The 21,875-nt window shown below is 32.4% G+C and overlaps 4 protein-coding genes across 4 annotated transcripts; 2 read left to right on the forward strand and 2 right to left on the reverse strand.

The window, feature by feature from the left end:
- Positions 1–721: 721 nt before the first annotated feature.
- On the forward strand, positions 722–6,896 carry LOC106720225. Its single transcript, XM_014514818.2, has 3 exons — positions 722–1,458; positions 2,182–2,365; positions 6,645–6,896. Exons 1-3 carry the CDS (start codon positions 1,074–1,076, stop codon positions 6,820–6,822), a joined length of 747 nt encoding a protein of 248 aa, XP_014370304.2. The 5' UTR covers positions 722–1,073; the 3' UTR covers positions 6,823–6,896.
- A 3,602-nt stretch (positions 6,897–10,498) lies between these two features.
- Positions 10,499–14,088, reverse strand: LOC106720139. Its single transcript, XM_014514720.2, has 6 exons — positions 14,023–14,088; positions 13,700–13,939; positions 13,379–13,481; positions 12,966–13,072; positions 12,475–12,600; positions 10,499–10,825 (listed from the first exon to the last, which is right to left on the reverse strand). The coding sequence occupies exons 1-6, from the start codon at positions 14,086–14,088 to the stop codon at positions 10,499–10,501; spliced, it is 969 nt and encodes a 322-aa protein (XP_014370206.2).
- Positions 14,089–14,551: 463 nt separating this feature from the next.
- LOC106720213 (heat shock 70 kDa protein 14) lies at positions 14,552–16,267 on the reverse strand. The gene has a single exon (XM_014514804.2). The coding sequence runs from the start codon at positions 16,095–16,097 to the stop codon at positions 14,673–14,675; it is 1,425 nt and encodes a 474-aa protein (XP_014370290.2). The 5' UTR covers positions 16,098–16,267; the 3' UTR covers positions 14,552–14,672.
- Positions 16,268–16,640: 373 nt separating this feature from the next.
- Positions 16,641–20,849, forward strand: LOC106720140 (multiple inositol polyphosphate phosphatase 1-like). Its single transcript, XM_045686947.1, has 9 exons — positions 16,641–16,826; positions 16,892–17,026; positions 17,115–17,290; positions 17,488–17,613; positions 17,967–18,117; positions 19,295–19,395; positions 19,511–19,620; positions 19,695–19,877; positions 20,620–20,849. Exons 1-9 carry the CDS (start codon positions 16,682–16,684, stop codon positions 20,774–20,776), a joined length of 1,284 nt encoding a protein of 427 aa, XP_045542903.1. The 5' UTR covers positions 16,641–16,681; the 3' UTR covers positions 20,777–20,849.
- Positions 20,850–21,875: the final 1,026 nt, after the last annotated feature.

Below are 21,875 nucleotides of genomic sequence, written 5' to 3' on the forward strand. Positions count from 1 at the left end.
ATCAAATTTGTTGCCAGTCCCAAAAATATTTTAAATATGTTAAAGACGGAATTGGTTCTTCCGTTTTCAACCAAAAATTATACTAAACAATTATTTGTTTTAGAAAACTACTACGAACCCTTTAGTAAATTAGAATTTCTTTTAGGGAAGAATTTATAACAAACTTATTTTTTTTTTTGCTTATAATACATTGTACCTCGACAGCACTCACGAGATCTGAGACGCATAAACTGCAATAGTTCAAATCTTAGAACTCCTACTGCTTAATGCTTACCTCTTAATATTATGAGAAATCTTTCTCCAGAATCTTTCTTCAGAAAGATTTCTTCCAGTACATAAATGTTGGAAAAAAATTTTGGTACTGGTACTCATTACTTCATTAATTCAGATCGAATAATTTTCAAGATATCAATAATTTGTATTATCGGGTTTAAGTAACAGCGTTTCTGAATAACTTAATTTAGAACAAGAAGGAATAACTTAAATTAAGTGTAATAATACAACATTAAGACAATAACACAATAACTATTATATAAAAAAAATTGTAAGGACAATATTTCATATCAATGTACTTACTTACAAATTTCTAATTTGTATACGATAGAATGCGGAACAATAATAAATAATCTACAGAGGCTTATCGAAAGAGAAGTCTATTTGCATGCGCATATTTAAAGCAGCCAAGACAAAAATACACCGCTTTCAAAGTTCGCTTGTTAACTCGTAAGTTTACAATAATTCCTCTCTAAACATCACCGCATCTTCAGGAGCCAACGCCGTGGACGAGCAAATACAAGAATTGGCTCGCTGCTCACGCTTATTCGAAGGCAAATCGTCTGCGAATGCGCACGCGTGCCGCGTCGCCGTCTACCGTCAGTTTCATAGTTAGAGCCTAACGTTCTCACGTTACGTGATAAGAATTGATGTTAGTGTTTTCGTGTGGCCATAAATTACAAACAAGACCATGTGTGGATAGGACGTGCAAACTCGTATTAATGGTAATGTTTTCAAATTAAGCGACCGTCGTTGCGGCACGGTAAATGTGTTCATTAAACAAATTCAGTTAGAGTTAGATGTTAGTGATGCCTGGACACACTGGAAGTCCGTATTGGGCGGCGGTGGACTTCGACAGCGAAGGTGATGATGACCAATCGCCACAATCTCATCGCCGACTGTACCTCGACCCGTGGGACAACGACGCGTTTGGGATGATTCATGGAGATAGCCCGGAATCCAGCCAAGGTGATCTAATGAATTCTTTCGCCGGCGAACCAGTCAGCGCCAGCTTTTATTATGTTCCCACCAAGAACTACGATTCTGGGGAAGATTTCCCGTCGCCTATGAAACGAATTGTTCCACCCGAAGATATACCGGTATACCCTATGCATGGACGAAAGTCTTCGAAGATAGCTATACCGGAATACCCCGATATGCCGATTTACAATACCAGACATATTCGTAAGTATCCATAAATTACCTAAATTAATATTGTAAGCCAAAAATATAAATTTAATTGTTTGTTTACAATAATTAGCTCATTGACCAGCTTATCTCGGCTATATTTTGTTAAAATTACGAAATATTTTTAAGAATGCATGCATCGGTACGCAAGTGCACAGATGTTATCGCACTATGGACAGACAGACCGAGGTTCTATCCAGTTATACCTTTCGTTAAATTATTTAGGGCCTAAGCCTCATACCGTTATGCAAACTAGAGCATAATTAATTTCAGGACTTAGCGAAGACTAATTTCGAAATTCTTTCTTCAAATTAGTAAATATCCAGATTGACCGTCAATTGAACGTCTCCAGTTTAAATAATAACTATAAACTATTTATTAACATATTTCCATTAATAACATAATTGTAAAATATTAGTAACCTTACAAAAAAAGCAGCGATAAATGGTGGGTAGACATGATCACTGCGAAAAGGCTCAAACACATTCTTGGCATAAATGAATAGAAAAATAAACTATTACAACTTATTAGTAGACTGTTAGTATTAATAGACAACTTAGAGGCAAAGACTGTATATCATACTGATTAATGCATATTAAATTCGGCAGTTACCAGCAGTATCATATTTACCTTTTATTTTTCCAGAATAAAGATCCTACTTTAATATTTTTCATATATGCAAGTTATATAGTACCTACAACTACATGTTTTTTTTTGCAGCTGATCGAAGACGTTCAATGTACCTAGACGAGCCCTTGTATGTGCATCATCCAATGGTTTACGAAACACCGTACACATATGCACCTCCTCCGGATTACATGACGCATAGACCACGCATGTCACTACATCACCCGCCGGACTACATGATGGCGAACCTCTACAACAAGCATAGAAGAACCTCCAGGTTTGTACTCAATATGAATTCGTTATTGCTCAAACTGATTCGTCATTCAATTATTGCGTGACCTGTAATGAATATTAAAACTTTTTAATGAATTCATAAAGTGTTGATATATTGAAGTAGAATTGTTTCATAACTGTTTTTTTCCATATTTCACGCACTATTTCTTTTAAAAATATTCCTTTATCTATAAGTTATATTTAGAATACAATACTGAATTATCTTGTATCATTAAAGGAATTTTTAATAACTTAAAAACCATTTCTTGATGTATTTTCTTTTTCGATCTAATAACTCTGCTGAGCGTTAATTAGTGGTTTTTACTATAGGTAATTGGCGTAAAGATGAGTTTAGATACTGTTAAATTTAACATGATCCAGACTCGTCATTATAATCGAGAAAGTAATATTAAATACTACTGCAGATAGTTAGTATTTTGATAACCTAGAAGTAGCTAGGAGATGCATGTAAAGTTAGCATACTTGAATCAAATAGATTTAAAACGAAGACGACATTGTTTAGCGTGATTAACAAAAATAATAACGAATTAATTTATCTCAATCACATTTATAGATGCCTGTTTTCTTAAGATCTATCTAAGCTACACCTGTTACCATAGTGAAAATGCTAAGTATAGTAAATTGTAAAGACGTTGGTAATGGGCGACGTCACGGCCACTAGCCACAATACCTGAGACTATGCACATTGACGAGCGACGGACGACATACAACACGCGAACATTTACACGGTAAAAGACACACATGATGATATTTGCTCGATTCCTTCTTGCCTGCTGATGCTCTGAAGTGTGACCGAAAATGTACCGAAGCGAGTAATAAGTCAACGCTATGTCCGAATGTGAAATACTATTGATTAAAGTTTATCAGGAGTCGGTATCAATCTGTACACTTCTTTTAAACAATTTCGTACTTTTAATATTTAATATCAAAAGACTTTTATTGTGGCTGAGGAAAATTCTATCCAACCGAAAATAAAACTAAACGTAAGGCTATTGCCGCTCTGAAAACAAAACCCTTAAAAATTCTCATAATGGTTCTCGCTCTGAAAAAAAAAATCGCTCAAGATATCCCTTAATGCTCCACTTTTTGATTACTTCTAAAAATTCCTATTTATAATGCCTTAATTAACTTCAATAGTGTGTGGACGTGAGTCTTTAAGTTCGTAATACGTCGTCGTGGCTACTCAGCGTGTGAAAATGCGTCAGTTTTTGCGCGCTACAAATGAAAGTTGCATCTGTGGGAATCTAGCTCGTTTCTTGTTTACGCAGAGAAACTTGTTCCTAGCATTGACCTCTGTACGTCATGAAAATATGTAACAATAAAACATAATTGTCATTGACCTATGGTAGCAAGAAGAATTCCCAGCTCATAATAAACATTCGTCTTTTTTCATTCAACTTTTTAATGTACCAGGTTGCGTCCGTTACTACGACCGCGCGGAAATAAAAAAAATACTTAGTAAGTAGCCTATGTGTTCTTCCAGACTATATTCTACATCTGTGCCAAATTTCATCAAGATATGTATATGATATGAGTCGTTATGGAGATACCTTCAAACAATCATCCATCCATCTAAACTTTCGCATTTATAATATTAGTAAGATAAGTAAGATAACGGAAGGATTATGGGAAGCCCAAGGTCAGAAACTCATTTTTACCAGGATAGCGAAAAAAATATTAAAACCACTGTGATTCGTTTTAATGGTAGTCTTTACTGTGAGCCTTCGATCAACGAATGATTCAGGAAAAATTTATTAAGCAAACAGTGATGACAGTATTATTTGTTTTCTATAATATTATTAATATCCACGATCGATATCTTTGACACACAGACAGGTGTTATACAAATACAGCTTAGATTCAAATATTTACTCAGTATAGGGGGACTATACTATACCTTGTTTTCAGAGCTGGGCATTAACTCGTTAATCCGTTAATCGTTAATTAACGAAGTTAACATTTTGCTTAACGGATTAACTTTTAAGTTAACTTCAAAAAGTGTTAACGCTTTCGTTAACTTCCGTTAAACTCAACTTCCGTTAATAAAAGTCCGTTAATCGTTAAATTAGAAACTTGTAGACGTGCTATCATTTTGTTTAAATTACGCGCCACGCCACGCTCGTAAGTTCAACTTTGTTGGGCGACTGTCGGCGACTCGAATGCTGAACGAACGAGTTGATAATTGATATATGTGAGTTCGCGTGCAACTGTGATGCATCAGAGCGTCCGGGAAAGACGCGACCAACAGGACAAAATAAAAAGAAGGTTCTAAATAGTGTATTTCATTACGTGTATATAAAAACAAGAGTATGTAATAGCCCACATCCCGAACGCTCTTCGTCCCTGCAATACGCCACTTTTTGAGCAACTGTATTAAAACACTTTTTTACTCGTGCTTTTTCTTTAGCTGTTCCAAACTCGTGCGTTCTCTTTCCCAACTGTCAAAATAATGTCTAAGAAAAAACCAACCACGAAAATTTTACAAAAAAAAAAAATCATTGAATTTTTTATGCTTCATGAAATATTTCTAAAAAGAAGCTCCTAATTTGTTACAATATCAGATTTAATGATTTTATGCAATGAATTAGGTTAGGTTTCATTTTATTTCATCTCATTAAATTTCATATCAATAAAAATAATCTACTGAAGACTTGGCCGTTTGGGCATAGTTCCCTTTGCCTACCCAGAATGGATGAAGAAAACAAAAAAAATCTCTGTTTGTATTCTTTTACGGTTGGCGCCATTTTTCAAACATTTTAGTTAGTTGAGTTTATTGTGTTTTTATTATTCTATTAAATTGCTTCATTTTTTCGCAACTGTAATAAAAATATTTGTTTAGTACATGTGCGGAACTGTCATTACAACTTGTTTCAAAGGTAAACCCTCACCTTCGGCTACGCCTCGGCTCGGGTAGACATTTGTCGGAACTCTTTGCAATGACAGGCTTTCCGCACTCGTAATGAAATATACTATAATGCATTCATACTTGTCTCAAATACTAATGTGTTATAGAATGTATAGTCAAATTACTATTTTAAACAAGTGTCGCCACAATCAGTATGAAATTAGTATGTATAATTTTGGTATGGTTAACTGTTAACGATTAACTTTAACTTGCGTTAAATTTTCGAGAATTTAACGCTTTCACGATTAACGAAGTTAATTTTTTTATTAACGAATTAACGATTAACGAAGTTAACTTTTTGATTAACTGTGCCCACCTGTGCTTGTTTTATTAAAAACAGTCCACTCGTTTCTCGCGTTTCATTAAATAAAAAAAAGTTTATTTTTAATTTGATAACTGTGCAGGAAAAAATACAATACTAAAAATGAGACAAGTTTAATAAACATATGTCAGGTCACACGTTCTGTATCCCATTTGTTTTTAAACATTCACGGTTTAAATACGCATTAATGATAAACAATGCATCGTGTGAATTTGGTTTGTTTTGGACTTTTAACTGAGGGAATTGCATAGACTATAATGATATTTTATAATTAATATTTAATTAATTTACTTTGGTGCGTATTACACTCTCTCATCCGTGTCACTACATAATCGGCATCGTACTTCGTATTAGATAACCATCGTCGCTTCTCTATGACTTAAGTCTTCGCACTAATTCGCGAACGTTACGCTGTTTCCACAAGTTCTACTTTCTAAATGTGATCAAAACGTTTGTTCGCGTAATTCATGAATTAAATATTTTTGATGTATAATAAATATATGTTGTAAATCTTAAAAGGTGATAGTAAATATTATAATAGAAAAAAAATAGTTTAAACTGCTTAATAAAGTTTTAACTAGCCCGCGATGTTACATTCGCAAAGTAATCATTCAATATGTCACATAAAAAGGGTGTTAAAATTCTCCATAATTTGAGGGTCGATATAACATACCGAAATAACAGGACATGTAGATTTTTGCAACCATCGTCAATTTGCATGCGTTCGTTTAATGGCATGAGTTATGCACCGACTTGACCTGTTTCGTTTACATTAGATACTAATTATTCTTTGTGCATACTAAAGACTACACGTTCCTATAGCACATAGAGTCTAGCTTTACGAAATTCATTTCGGAGTCTTAATTATAACCTGAGCTTCAACTGTTGAAATGTTTTGTCCAAAATTTGATAAATGAACTTTGTTTTTTAAAATCGGATAAGTTTTTTTTTCGAAAGATTCATTTTGTGTTTTTTTCCCGGGAGGTCATATTAGTCAGATTTATTTTTATTAACTATTTCTTGTTTTCATTAAAGGATGGCAGAGGCATACGAGCAATGCGTTTACGAAAGCTTATCGCCGGAGTATGAAGATTGGGCGCGGCCGTTTCCAAAAACGGCGCCCGACAACTTCCACCTATCGAGGTACGGTCACTTGCAGATCGACTATTCCTGCAGCTGGAATTCACTCGATAGACTTATTCGTAACCATTGAAGATCATCAACATTCTACAACTTCTAGACTGAAAGAAAGTATGTGGCTACACTTTCCATAAACGTCAGAGGCTAAACAGTCAATAAAAGAGTTTTTTTTTATATAATATTATTGCAATCGTCAATAATATAAATTAAAATATAAAAAATATTATAACTTGCACAAACAAAGATAGCTACCACCACAGACTATGTCAACACTTTCGTTAGCGACGCATTGGAGGGAAAATGCAATAACGATGTCGCCGGCAAGGCAAAGTGAAGACACGTGTCCAATGTAAACATTGAACTACTACGTGCCTATTCTCTATGTTATGTAATGTTGGATAACAAAAGTATGAGTTGTGTAGTCTATAATGGTTCAATAAAAATGATAATTCATATATCGTCATATTGTTATCAAAATCATTTATCATATGAATAAAACATAATCAATTTTTATAACGGTGGGTATCGATTGCCATGACACGTATATTAACACATATTGCTATCTCTGTTTTATTCTAAAAGAAAGTGAGGGATGATATGTGTGTGAATACAAGTGTCGCTGCAATCGAATACCACATTAACATTGAACTGTCCTGTAATATTTCTTTTCGGTGGTGACTGGGTTGTCCTAACAATTATACAATTTGTAAGAGTTTAGTTTTAAGATGTTTACGTATCTGAATTGTAAAAATATATTTTAAAAATGAGTTTTGATTTCAAAATGCACCAGAATTGGTATGATTTGTAAACTTGTCCAATTACAAAAAGATATAATTTTACAATGCTGTGTGCTACATAGAGATTTTGAAATTATTTTTTCGCTTATTTAAGTATGTGTGAATTATTAGTTACTAATTATCTGAATATTCACTAATAATTATGTAAAAAAATATTTTAATCATGTTTATAAGATAAATAATGGCCAAAGATAATAAAAACTATTGATTATATTTTTTTATTTATTTAGACTCAAGACATTCTAATAACATCTTAATTATAATTAGTTTTCTAATTTATTTTTCAAATACAATTTTCGCAAAACATATTCAGACGTGTTAAACTACGAAAAGATTTTGGCTTTAAAGATGAATTTCATTAATACTTATTAGAAGTTAAAAAATATATATTTTAAATACAATTAAACATTACGACACTAAAGCTATATTAGATTATTAAAATTCATTAATTCTACGTAATAAAGTTATGAATTAAACGTTCATTTTAATTAAATGTTATATAATTTTACTATTAAGTACGCTGATATAACAATACTTGCGACATACGTATACTATGTTATTGAAATCACTTACGACACTTACGAAGTACCTATCATCGTTAAGTATTATGGTGTGGTTGACTTTCGTTCATATCCATTAGCTGGAGAGTTAAAACAAGTGCATACAAGCTTATATGAAAGCGTTTACTCAACACTTTCTAGCTTGTAGAAAATTATATAAGTGCCTAGATTCTAGATCATTGATTTAGAATTACGAACTTTGTCATATTCATCATTATTTATGATTTATGATGCGACTCCTTCAACGATTTTGTGGTACATGAAAGAAAACAAAGGCCACATTTTACTCCAGTTACTTGTTATTCTTGGTTAGTGGCCGAAGAAAAAAAAACGTAGCTGGAGATCTTCGAGGGTTCGCTATGTTATGGATTAGACTTACGGATGGTAACCCACAGGGTGAAAATGAATTAATCAACAGTTTCATTCAAGTTAGTGTTCGTGCCCGTAGATTCATAGATATACCACGCGTATATATTATTCACGGGTCCTAGGTTCAAATATCTACCGCCTCGTTGACGCCAAAAACTCGTATTTTGTTTTTTGTCAATTTTTAATCATCGAAGTTAATGTTATTTATTTTTAAGTCCTATTTAGTACAGCAGTTATTAACAGTTCTAGTTACTTTTGTAGTATTACGACTACTCCGGAGACCTAATTTTTGTCCTTTTTCTCTTACCACCCTTTTCTTAAACCATCTAATTTTGTGCATCCTCTGTCGAATGAAAGGTAGGCAACGCATCTGCAAGTGTGCTATGTATGGGCAGATGTCATTTCGCTATTACGGCGAATTCAGGCCGCTTGCTGGTTTGATACCTTATAATAAAAAAAATACTTAACCGTATACAAAGACTGGTATGCGTGCAAACAATGACAATACGTTCTTACAAGTCTCTCAGTCACTACACCTACTGATTATGTCAATCATAGTAGACTTAATTAACGTCATATATATATATATATATATATATATATATATATATATATATATATATATATATATATATATATATATTGACTTATTTTATTCTTTGCATACCATTAAAAATTAAAAATGGTACATTACATTGTCATGTTGATTATTATTTTAATAAGCAATTTTGTGTCTTTGATAAAAATCTAAATTTTATGGTAATGACTAGAAAGCAAATGCATGTCTTAGTCGTATTATATTTACGCTTCAGAAGAACATAAGGTCATGACGTAACTTGAAATAACTAATTTGTAATTATCATATTTTTTTTTCTAGCAATATCGTAACGCACGTGTCAGCGACTGAATTAGAAACGGCAACGAACAGATAGGGCGATTACAATTTACATTAAGAACGATGTTGCATAATATTCTACATGCTTTAAATTCTTACAGATTGCACATTTTTTAATCTAAAGATTTTAGTTATAGACGTTACCATTACTAGGTCTATACCTGGTAATGATAAATGGTAAATTTTACAGCATTTCCATAAAAAACAATCCCCTCTACATATGTATAGGTATACGTACGTAAACAAGATGGGTGTTTCTGCTGAATCGGCCAGTTAGGAAACGCCCACAAGAATAGAAGAGAGAAGTGAGTACATCTCATAACGTTTAACAGAAATGAAGGTGAAGTCTTTTACAAGTTTTTATTCTGGCACTTTCACGATAAAGGGTACTTTATCGCAGTATTAATATAATTATGATAAAACACCAACTAACTTAATTGAAGTTTGAGGACTTACCAAGGTCAACTAAAAGTTTTGAAATAAGCAAAATAAAGAACAATGAAATCAGATTTGCATTCTCTTATCATTTTTTAGATTTGTAATTTGTTAACGTTGTGTAATGAAGATAAGTAAGGTCGCAAAATGAATTTACATTATTGAGCAACTGCAGGGAGTACCCCCAGAATACATGGTAACAATAATAAGAAACTAGATCGATTTTTCAGAAAGAAGAAAAGCTACATGCAATAAATTCTATCTATTTTTCTTACCTTTCATTACGTGGTTGAAAACCTAAAAAGGCTTTAACTTTGAATATATAGGTATTCTTTGAATATATAGGCTTCTTAAGAATTAAATAATCGTGATAATTTTTTATTTTCAGATAAAAAGTTTTGTGCCGAAGATACGATTGAGAATGTTTTCTCAAACAGAAGTGAAAGTGAATGAATTGCAATTGCAGACGCTTTAAACGTGCAAATTTATTTAATGTTTTACTGAAATAGTACGATAATGAATATAGTAGATTTATAAGTAATATCATGATTTCTAATTCTAACATTTATGCTGAATTTAAAATGAACCAAACCCATAAATTGGAATTTTAAAGAGAATTTTAATTTAATTTTATTATGACAAAGGAATTGTTACAAGTTTAAGTAAAGAATATTAAAAAAGGTATTAAAAATCTTAAAAGTCCTTTACGTTGAATAGTTTACGTTTCTTGGTTATTTTGAATTGTGCTTTATTCTCATTTGAATTGGCAGTGACAGGATTTACATCACTGTACATGACTTGAATAGCATTCGTCGTTCTTTGCTGATTTTTCAAAATGTTTCTTGGCAAAGATTTCGAACTTCCTTGTATTTGAGTCAAATCACTAGAGAAATGGTCAGAAGAGGTTTTTCTGTTTACTGAATATGGACGTTCTGCAGCCACGTTGTGTTGCGGTGGATTGTTGGCTAAGTATTCTTTGAATTGATACTGTTTAAGTTTCTCTTCCAGTTCCGCTATCTTCTGTAAAGTCATCTATTTTATAATAAGCGAAAGAACGGAAGAGACAGTGTAAATACAATGTGTTGAGTCATCAATTGCAGTGAGATCGTTCGGAATTACTTGTAACATGGGTAAAAAATGATGCAGAAAATAACGTGTTTTCGCACTTTAAATTGTACCTAACATTAGTTATTTTATCTTTTTACGGTTTCTTTTTTACTAAATTACGGGCTAGCGTAACAGAAATATATTCTTTCAATTCTAATATCCACAGGTGGGCACAGTTAATCGAAAAGTTAATTTCGTTAATCGTTAATTCGTTAATAAAAAAATTAACTTCGTTAATCGTTAAATCGTTAAATTCTCGAATATTTAACGCAAGTTAAAGTTAATCGTTAACAGTTAACCATACCAAATTATACATACTAATTTCACACTTACTGTGGCGACACTTGTTTAAAATAGTAATTTGACTATACATTCTACAACACATTAGTATTAGAGACAAGTATGAATGCATTATAGTATATTTCATTACGAGTGCGGAAAGCCTGTCATTGCAAAGAGTTCCGACAAATGTCTACCTGAGCCGAGGCGCAGCCGAAGGTGAGGATTGACAGTTGGAACAAGTTGTAATGACAGTTCCGCACGTGTACTAAACAAGTATTTTTGATACAATTGCGAAAAAATTTAGCAATTTAATAGAATAATAAAAACACAATAAACTGTTTGAAAAATGGCGCCAACCGTAAAAGAATACAAACAGAGATTTTTTTTGTTTTCTTCACCCATTCTGGGTAGGCAAAGGGAACTATGCCTTAACGGCCAAGTCTTCAGTAGATTATTTTTATTGATATGAAATGAAAATGAAATTTAATGAGATGAAATAAAATGAAACCTAACCTAATTCATTGAATCAAATCATTAAATCTGATATTGCAACAAATTAGGAGCTTCTTTTTAGAAATATTTGCATGAATCATAGAAACTTCAATGATTTTTTTTGTAAAAATCGTGGTTATTTTTTTCTTTTTAATAGACATTATTTTGACTGTTGGGAAAGAGAACGGACGAGTTTGGAAAAGCTAAAGAAAAAGCACGAGTAAAAAAGTGTTTTAATACAGTTGCTCAAAGAGTGGCGTATTGCAGGGACGAAGAGCGTTCGAAATGTGGGCTATTACATACTCTTGCTTTTATATACTCGTAATGAAATATACTATTTCGAACCTTCTTTTAATTTTGTCCAGTTGGTCACGTCTTTCCCGGACGCTCTGATGCATCACACTTGCACGCGAACTTCACATATATCAATTATCAACTCGTTCGTTCACCATTCGAGTCGCCGACAGTCGCCCAACACAGTTGAACTTACGAGCGTGGCGTGGCATGTAATTTTAACAAAATGACAGCACGTCTCCAAGTTACTAATTTAACGATTAACGGACTTTTATTAACGGAAGTTGAGTTTAACGCAAGTTAACAAAAGCGTTAACACTTTTTGAAGTTAACTTAAAAGTTAATCCGTTAAGCAAAATGTTAATTTCGTTAATTAACGATTAACGGATTAACGAGTTAATGCCCAGCTCTGCTAATATCTATACATTATTTCGCAGATACATTATTATCTTTTTCGCAGTTTTACGCAGTGTAGGCGAAACTATTAAACTCACCCTACGGAAGGCGTCTATATTGGCGTCATGAGAGGCGCTCTGTCTACACAGCTGGTCCTGGAGCTGAGCGTTTTGCGCTGCGCTGTGTTGCATCTTCTCTTCATATTCTAATACCATGGTATTCATCTGTATGTGTGTGTGAGTAAATTAAAAATGCTTACACAAAAGATCTACTATAAAAAAATCGACTGGCAGGAGATGGCGCAGGACAGCATGCGATGGCTACCTCCTTTGTCGGAGACCAAGACCCATTTTGGGTCGCTGCGCAGCCGGAGTAAGCAGCAGGCATCGGTCTCGAAGTATACTTACTGATTTGTATAGGCTTTTGAACTAGTGATTATTCTAGTTATTCTATGTATATAAATCTCCAAGAAAGTTAAGGTTGAGGGTACACGAATTTTTTTAAACGAAAATTAGAAACAAATGATTTCTTGTGACAGTATGTAAAATATTATAACGATATTTTTTTTTTACAAAAAAATAAATCTTACTTTGTCTCTGTGCTGAGCCCAAGCTTCGTTTAGTTCGCTCCTCAGTTCTTCGTTTGCACATCTATATTGAGCAACTTCAGTATCGGCTACTTGTTGAATTTGTCGTACTTTTAAATCAGAAATAATTTCTAAACACTTGTACAAAAATATACGATCACATAATATAACATTACCAAAGTGAATTTGAGGGATGACAATTTGTTCTTTTACGACAGTTTTGTTACTGGATACCTTCAGTTAATATTACGATGAATAAATATTCATCATCATCAGCATCTACCCCAAGTTAGGGGTGATTAGGCCATAGTCAACCACGCTGGCCCAGTGCGGGTTGGTCGACTTCACACATATCACAAAATAAATATATAATGAATATTATCATTTATTTTAATGAAAAAAATCTTAAAACTTACTTTTATTCTCGTTCTCAGCCTTAACCTCTTCTATTTGCGCTTCGTATGACATGCGTAACTCCATAAGCACCTCATTTTGTTTCTGAATCATCGTTTCTTTGTCCTCCATAGTACCAAAGTTAATACATTAATATATTTTATTGATACAGCTGTTTTTACACTTTAAAGTGGCCTGCTTTTTATTGTGTACTTATCTTAACCATATTATTTTAACAAATAAGTCTAACAAATAACAACTAACGATTAAATATCGTCTAAACTCTTTGACAAAATACATATCGCATAATATTTTTTTGGCCTGTTTTGATAGTTTCAACATACCTTTTCCAACGCCAAAATTGCACAGTCCTTGGAAATAATTTCGTCGCTAATTCTTATTGCATCTCTCTTTAGATATACTAACTGTGAAACTGTCTCATGAAGGTTTCCAATCATTTCACGTGTATTTTGCAAATGACAACTCTGAGACTTGGCTAATTCTCTGGTTTCTTTCAATTCCAATTCTAGTTTTGTATTAGCTTCTCTTAATCGTTTGCATTCTTCTTTTTCATTAAAATACTCCTATTTGAGTAATTTTTATTATTTATATTTTGTAAATTGTAATTTTAATAAATGCATTACACTCAACATATTCAAAAACTTACAATTTTGCATTTAGAGAATTTGTCTATTATATTTTTTAGGCGCTCGTCAGAATAGTTTTTATCCATTTTATTTAATCTTTTGTTTTACTTACGTTATTAATTTGTCCACAGTACAAATAATTTTAAAGAAAATGAGACAATATGAAAAAGGCGACCTTATGTAAACAGAACAAATCTAATTGTGAACAAACCCCAAAGAAAAGTAACTAATGTAGATGAAAAAAATGGACTATAAAAATCGCGCCAATTTTTTTTTTTTAGGTAGACAAATTTTGAAGAAACTTAGAGCCAACAAAAAGGCCATTTTGCAAAAATTAGATTATTTCCAGTGACTTCATTATATTATTACTTTTTTATGACCTTAGTTAATAGAAATAAAACAATGTAATCAAAAATAGCAAGTTTATTACTTTCTGTCAATATTGTACAAGATTTAGTTTGATTTAAAGTTTAAAAAGTTTCAGAAATTTTGAATTAAATTATGGTACTGAGATAGAAGTTATTATTTAATATTATATTTGTTGTTTACAAATGATTTTTTATAATGTGGTACCTAGTACTTTCTTCCTAATTTGTAAAACTTAGGATTAAATTTTTGTAATTTATAAACATAAAAGAACAAACATAAACATACATTTTAAATATTTATGTTATTCCACTTGTAATGAAATTTTGGACTGCTCCAGGGTTGCTTTTAATGTGAAAGGTTTACTTAGTTTTTCAACATTAAATGACTCTGCAGCAAATTCTTCAGTATCTGGATTTTCATGTAATGTAAAATTAATATCTTTTACATCTTCTCCAGGATCTACAGTTGTAATATTCTGAGAGAATGGTGCAGTTCCCTCTTTGAACAATTTAATAGTTTGATCTAAATATTTCATATAAATATCTTTACCCAAAAATTCAACTTCAGTATTAATATCTGTAAGGTTAGATTCAGGCATATCTAACAAAAGTCCAGCTTCAAAAGCACAACCCACAGCAATAACTTCATCAGGACTGATCCCTGATAAAACTTCAGCCTCTGGTAACAGATTAGCAATTGCAGATTGTAATTTTGGTATTTTCATACTTCCACCACACAGCACAATTTTTGAAATTTTGCCATCAAAACTTTCAATTGCTTTTTGTGCTGGCTCTATGCATGCTGTTATCCTCGATGAAATAATGTTTTCAAATCTCGCTCTTGTTACATTCTGGCTCCAATCAACACCATCTAAGAGAGACTCAATAAATACATGTGCTGAGTTGAGAGTAGACAGCACATGTTTACAATTATCAGCATGGTGTAGCAATTTGGCCATCGCTCTACGACTTTCATGGGGGTCTAACTTCCATTTTTGTTTGAACTCTTGAGCAATGTACTCTGCAAGGTCTTGAGTTAAACATTGTCCTCCTAAGTCTGAGCGGAATATATTTTTTTCAACAGTCATAAATCCCGCTGATACTTTAACAATAGAAGCATCACAAGTAGAACCTCCTAATCTGTAAACTAGGACATTCAAGTCCTCAGCAGCATCTTCAGTGATATTATATGCCAACAATGCAGCAGCTGGTTCACTGATAACTTGGAGAACATCAAATCCAGCTAATTCAGCACATTTTGTTAGTCTATCTCGACTAGCATTTGACCAATGCAGGGGTGCTGCTAAAACTAATTTTAAATCACCATCACTTCCTACGGAATGACTAGCAATAGTGAATAGTTTCGAGTAGATTTTTGTAGCTATTTTATCTGGATTTAAACAAAGAGTTGTTTCACTAGTCTCAAACTCATACACAACTTTTTCCTCATTTTGTATACGACATGATGATGACGCTTCTACATATGCTAAATCTTCTTCGGTAAAGTCACAATTCATAAGACGTTTATTATGTTTTATAATAGATTTGGATGACGGTTGTCCCGACTTGGCCGGCAGACCAATTTCCCACTCTGAAGCATTCAGTGCCACTATCGCAGGAGTCACTCTGTCACCAGCGTCGTTAGCTATCACAGCAGGTGCACCATTCGAATATGCAGCTAAACATCCGGAACTATTACCAATATGTATTCCGTAGGCAGTAGCCATCTCTTTTGAGGTTATGTCTCGACTTTATTTTATACGGTTTATTTGAACTGGTAATTTAAATAACATAAAGATAAATATATCACTTTATCTTTTCAAATAACTTGTGAAAGTAATCTTTAATTAAGTACTAAGTAACTAAAAACTTTAAAGTTGAAAGTTCTAATGTCTAGTCAAAGATTATAAAATTTAAATTAAATTTGCCCGTCCGTGTCCGGTGAAGTGTTTTTTTATTTTTTTGTACAATGGCTTTGGCAAGTTTGTCGATTTGAACTATGTATTTTGATTGAGAAACATTTTTTTTATCGTGAAATCGTGAATCTGTTTTATTTGGCCTTTCGCAAAGCTGTCGAGGTTTAAGTAAATCAACCGGCATAGGTTTTTTTTCTCTATTTTCCATAGTCTTTGATTTGTGGGTCTGTCATTCTATCATCGGTCATTTATCCATCAAATGTCAATCGATGTCAACAAAAAACAATTTTTTACCCAGTTTACGAGATCGTTTGAGATTTATTCTCTTATATTTGGCAAAATTGTCATATTTCTGTTATATTACACTGATGTTGCTTTATTAAAAACAAAAAATAATGTTGTTATACAGTTTAATGTTCTTTTATATTATACTTAATTCATCTTTGAGTGTTAAAATTGAAGACATTAGTAAATATTTAGGTACAAGGACCCCATATAGATTCAAGTACAATAAAGAAGATTCCAAAATTAAATATCCTCGTAAGTAATGCAAAATATGTCTAGTAATGTATGAAAAATGGTAAACTAATTACTTTTTAATATAGATTGCAAGGATACAAAAATATGGATGGTTGTGCGGCATGGTACAAGATTGCCAAGTGCAAAGGACATACTGGGTATGAATAGTGTCCTTGAAGATTTGAGACACGAAATTTTGTTGCAAAATAGAATTGGAAAAGGTATCTATATAGCTAAAATATAGTTGACTATTGAAACAGGAATTAATGAAATATGAAGGAGGTTTATAAATATGACTATATGTTAAAGGGCCTCTGAATTCGGAACAGTTAGATGATTTCGAAAAGTGGTATAACAATTTAGAAATTGAAAAGGAAAAGTTTTTGACATATGAAGGGCAGAATGAAATGATACTATTGGCTGAAAGAACACTGAAAAGATTTCCGAATGCCATAAAGAAGAAATATAACAACAATACTTTCGAGGTAAATATTGTAAAGAATATTAACAAATCCCCATTCAAAACTTATTTTTATCTCGGTTTTGCCAATCATAATGACAAGGAAGATGATAAGTTTTATATAGAGATTTTACTCTCAGAAATTAATGACAAATTAATTAAAATTTAAGAAAGGTAGTGGTTTGTTCCTCTAAGTATTTATTTTTCTAACAATTTTTTCAGTTTCGGTACACTGCAACACAAAGGGCCCAGCAAAGTGCAAGATATTTTACAGTTGGATTATTTGATAAAAAAATATCACAACAAGTTGTATTTGCTCCAGCTACAAAAATAGACATGGTTCTTCGGGTGTGTTTTTAAATAAAGTTCTTAATTAAAAAAAAATATTATATAAAAATGATTGTTGGTTGATGGCTTTATAAAGAAAATACTTTACATTCTTTAAACCAGGGATCCCCAAACTATTTTGTACAAGTTACCCCCTTTTCCAAAATGAACCGTTACCACAGACCCCCATGGCCAAATTACCTACTTTTAAGATAATTGTCTGTGGGAATCCCTACTTTAAACTTAAGCATATTTTATTGACATGTAGTCTTAAGAATTAAAACTACAATTTCAATATTTATCAAAAGTAATATTATTTTTGTTAATTTGCTTGTTCCGTCTTATTGTTATATTACAATAAATTAATTTTTCAGTTTTATAAACACTGTGACAAGTGGCAAAAGCAAGTTAAGAAAAATTCCAGTACATATAAGGAACAAAAAATATTTGGCAATAGTGATTTAATGAATAAAACTCTAGAATCCGTATCTCAAAGGCTCGGTCTAAACAGAACATTGAGTTTAGGTTTGTAATAACCTGTGGGTAGTTAATGGCTTGCTTTGCTATTTGCTGCATTGGAATGCAAAATTATATATATAATAGTATTATATACTATTCAGTATGCACCATGGAATGTATTAAATATAGAACTCCTTCTTTTCTTAACACTTTGTTGACCGGTCACAAGTTAACTCGTGTTTTATGGCCGAATGTTGCTGACCGGCCATGAATAAACTCGCTGTTGTTTTCTCTGTTGATGAGCATACAGTGGAATTGTTAGTCAGTATAACACAAGCTGTTTCTCTCGCTTAAAGGAGCCGCCAAATCTTTTGCTGTAAAAAATATTTACTAATTAAAAAAAATTAAAAAAAGAAGACGGAAGGTAATGAAGAATCTTTCAATGAATTATACGCGGATTCTTTATCTGATTGATTTTCAGTAAAATTGCCGGTCAATAATGTGTTAATCATGTTTGTCGCTTTTCACACAATCCATGCATCTACAAATTTAATGCAATATAATTAAATTCCATATATCATATATGTATATTTTAAATGGTTATTTACACTTATCTAATACAATCAGCTTTTACATGTTAATGCAGTTTGTTCCAAACTAAATTATCACATAACATAATGCCTGGTTTACATTATGACAGTACTGTAAAACAGTAGCGCTGAGCTGGAATTGTGTGAATCGATAATAGTGTTTACATGATTCAAGTCCAGTGTAATTAAAAAAAACTAAAAACCATTTTACTGCATACTGTATTGGCATAATGTATTTAAATGTATTTTAAACATTTGAATATTTACACATTTCTGTATATCATATCTTGCTTTTAAATCACTTATTCTTATCAAAATATTAAACTCTCATACATTGGGGTATATGTTTAAGATGGGTAAAGAGCATTTACTTGTAACAGAACAACGAGCCACTCTATATGTTCTAGTGTATCACCCTGTCACGAACCAGACATGCTTTGGAAACTGTGCTTTTACCTGTATAGTACCATTTGTAAGAACATTATATAGAAATGCTTGAGAAAATGCTCTAGTGTTTATTCACCTTTATGTGTTATGAATAACTGAAAAATATTTTATTTAATAAAAAAAGTGCTTTACCACATCTTTGCAAATAGGCTTAGATAATAGGTTCTATATACTATGTTTTTTTATTTATTTATCCTCTGTTTCAGATACTGTAGTTCTTATGTACAAAATTTGCGGTTACGAAACATCGTGGAGGAAAAATCATATATCCCCTTGGTGTTATGGCTTTGATAAGAATAGAGCTGAGGTAAATATAATATCTCCGCCATTTTTATTATTGGTTTTTGAAACATATTTTTTTTTCTACTGGATGTTATATTTGGTTTTTTTTTTTGTAATATCAATTCAGTGTAACTTTTTAGGTGTTGGAGTATTACATAGATTTGAAACATTATTGGTTGGACGGCTATGGATTTGATTTAACATATAGACAGGCTTGTATTTTAATGAAAAATCTATTTGAAAGATTCAGGTAATAATTTTGTAGTCATTTAAAATATAAATAAAAAAGTATTCAATCTTAAAGTTACCTTGTTTTTTTTTCAGAGGCAATGGAGCGAACGCAACGTTTCTTTTCGCCCACTCGGGCACTTTATTAAAGTTGCTAACTCATTTAGAACTGTACAAGCCGGAGCGGCCGCTGACAGGGGAGTCAATGAACAAAGACAGAGCTTGGCGAGCCTCTGATATTGACTGTTTTGCATCTAACTTAGCTTTTGTGCTATATAAGTAAGTTATTTTAATATGTACACAGGCACAGATATACACATAGATGTATGAATACGAAAGAGGCGAATGTTTCGTTCGTCAACAAGGGGCTACCACATTGGGTTATGGCAGTGAGTTGGAACCGGAAAGTTGAAATAATAATTTACCATTAATTGCTATTCGATGATTGATTCTATTTAACGTTTTTAAAATACAAGTGTAGTACCCTTCATACACAAGGCAACGTAAATATTTGAAACTTATATTGTATGCGGTAGAGTGTCGGTGGCTCAGGGGTAAAGCACTTTACTTGCAATCCGCAGGTCCTAGATTCGAATCCCGCCATGAACCATTGTGTTTTTAGATTTACATATGTACATTTACATTTCTTACGATGAAGGAAAACATCGTGATGCTGCCTGCACATATCTGAGAAGAAATTCAAGTCGTCAAGAGTCGTCTTTTCGGTCAACACAGGCATAGCGACTATATGTCAACTGTAGAGATTTGCTCCACCATCTTGAATATGCAGCGACTTATCTCACGACGATTTTGCGAGCGAGCGACTGTCTGGCGATGACGCGCTATAAACGAACCATTGTGACTTTGTATTGCGCTTAGCGACTAAAATCGTCGGGTTTCGAAGGTTTATATTGCCTTGTGTACGAAAAGCTTAGGTCTACAGAGACATATCCAAACCAGAAAATCATAACCTAACTTTTTAATAAATACATTCTTCCTTATATAGTTTTTTTATCCACAGATGTAAGGATGGTGACTATGTGTTGACACTTCATCAAGAAAGGATTATCAAATTGCCGATGTGTGAAAAAGAGCTATGTCCTTTGGCCACTTTATGGAACTACTTCAAAGATTCAATAAACGAATGTGATATAGGCGATATTTGTAGACTTGATTAGACACGCCTTATTTAGTACGTTAAAGTACATGGTTATTAAAGACATGACCAATTATTATTGAAACCAGTTTATTTAAGCGAATATTGCTTGTCATTTTTAGTTGAATTAATAAATTGCAGTATTTTTTATTAACGTTGTTTTATTTTATCGCATCATTTTTAGAAATGCATCATTCCTAAAGATTAACAATTTTAGGTTTACCCAAAACTTCAGAATGATCACCCAAAAGGTTGCTTTTGTTTCCTCTAAAAGAACAATGCGGATTTCTGTTGTCGTTTACTTACTTCAGTCCAGAATCTAATATAATGATTTCTTAAAAACACAGTAGAAAATAATCCACGAAATAACGAACACTTTAGATTCAAAAACATATTAGCTACCAAAGTTTAACGATTTATCTCGGTCCGGTATAAAATGCGACAGTTTTCATTCAAAGTTACTTTGTATTTCGCCGTTTGGGAAAACGTGGTCGCCGGAAAAATCGTAAAATCCTTTTAACATATTCAGACAAGTTGGAAAGCGTAGCAAATTTTCTAAACGGCAGCCGACGGGAAATTATTTATTTTTTAGTCACTCGAGCACATTTTTAATTTCCCCTTTTAGGATTTTACAAATTTTAATTGTCTTTTTTATTCTTTCATTAGAAAAGACTTTTCCTTAGAAAAAAATGTAGAGAACTGTTTCGATCAAGCAATTACGAAAGGTTCGGGAACATATCCGTTTTAGGGTCATGTCATTTTTACACTTCGGTGCTAATCTATTTTATACTAAAGGGATATAGGCAGTTCAAAGTTCATGACGGATATCATTTATCGGTTCACTGCTCGTACACACATAATAGATATCAATATGATCGGAGTAAAGCCCAATTCGTACAATAATAAAATCAAGGTACGTAGTTATTAGACCGATCTCTTTATTTTATTGTGTTAGATTTAAAGTTCCGGAAAACGACATATAAAACAAAACCAGTAATATCTTGTGTTTTCAGAATTGCAAGGATCAAGAACCTAAGAAAAATAATACCAATTTAAGGACTTAAAATTGTTAAATACATACTAAAAGAACCTTTCTTTTCCAGGTTTTCTAATCTAACATT

This window comes from Papilio machaon, chromosome 4, assembly GCF_912999745.1.
Source record: "Papilio machaon chromosome 4, ilPapMach1.1, whole genome shotgun sequence".
Classification (NCBI taxonomy): Eukaryota; Metazoa; Arthropoda; class Insecta; order Lepidoptera; family Papilionidae; genus Papilio; species Papilio machaon.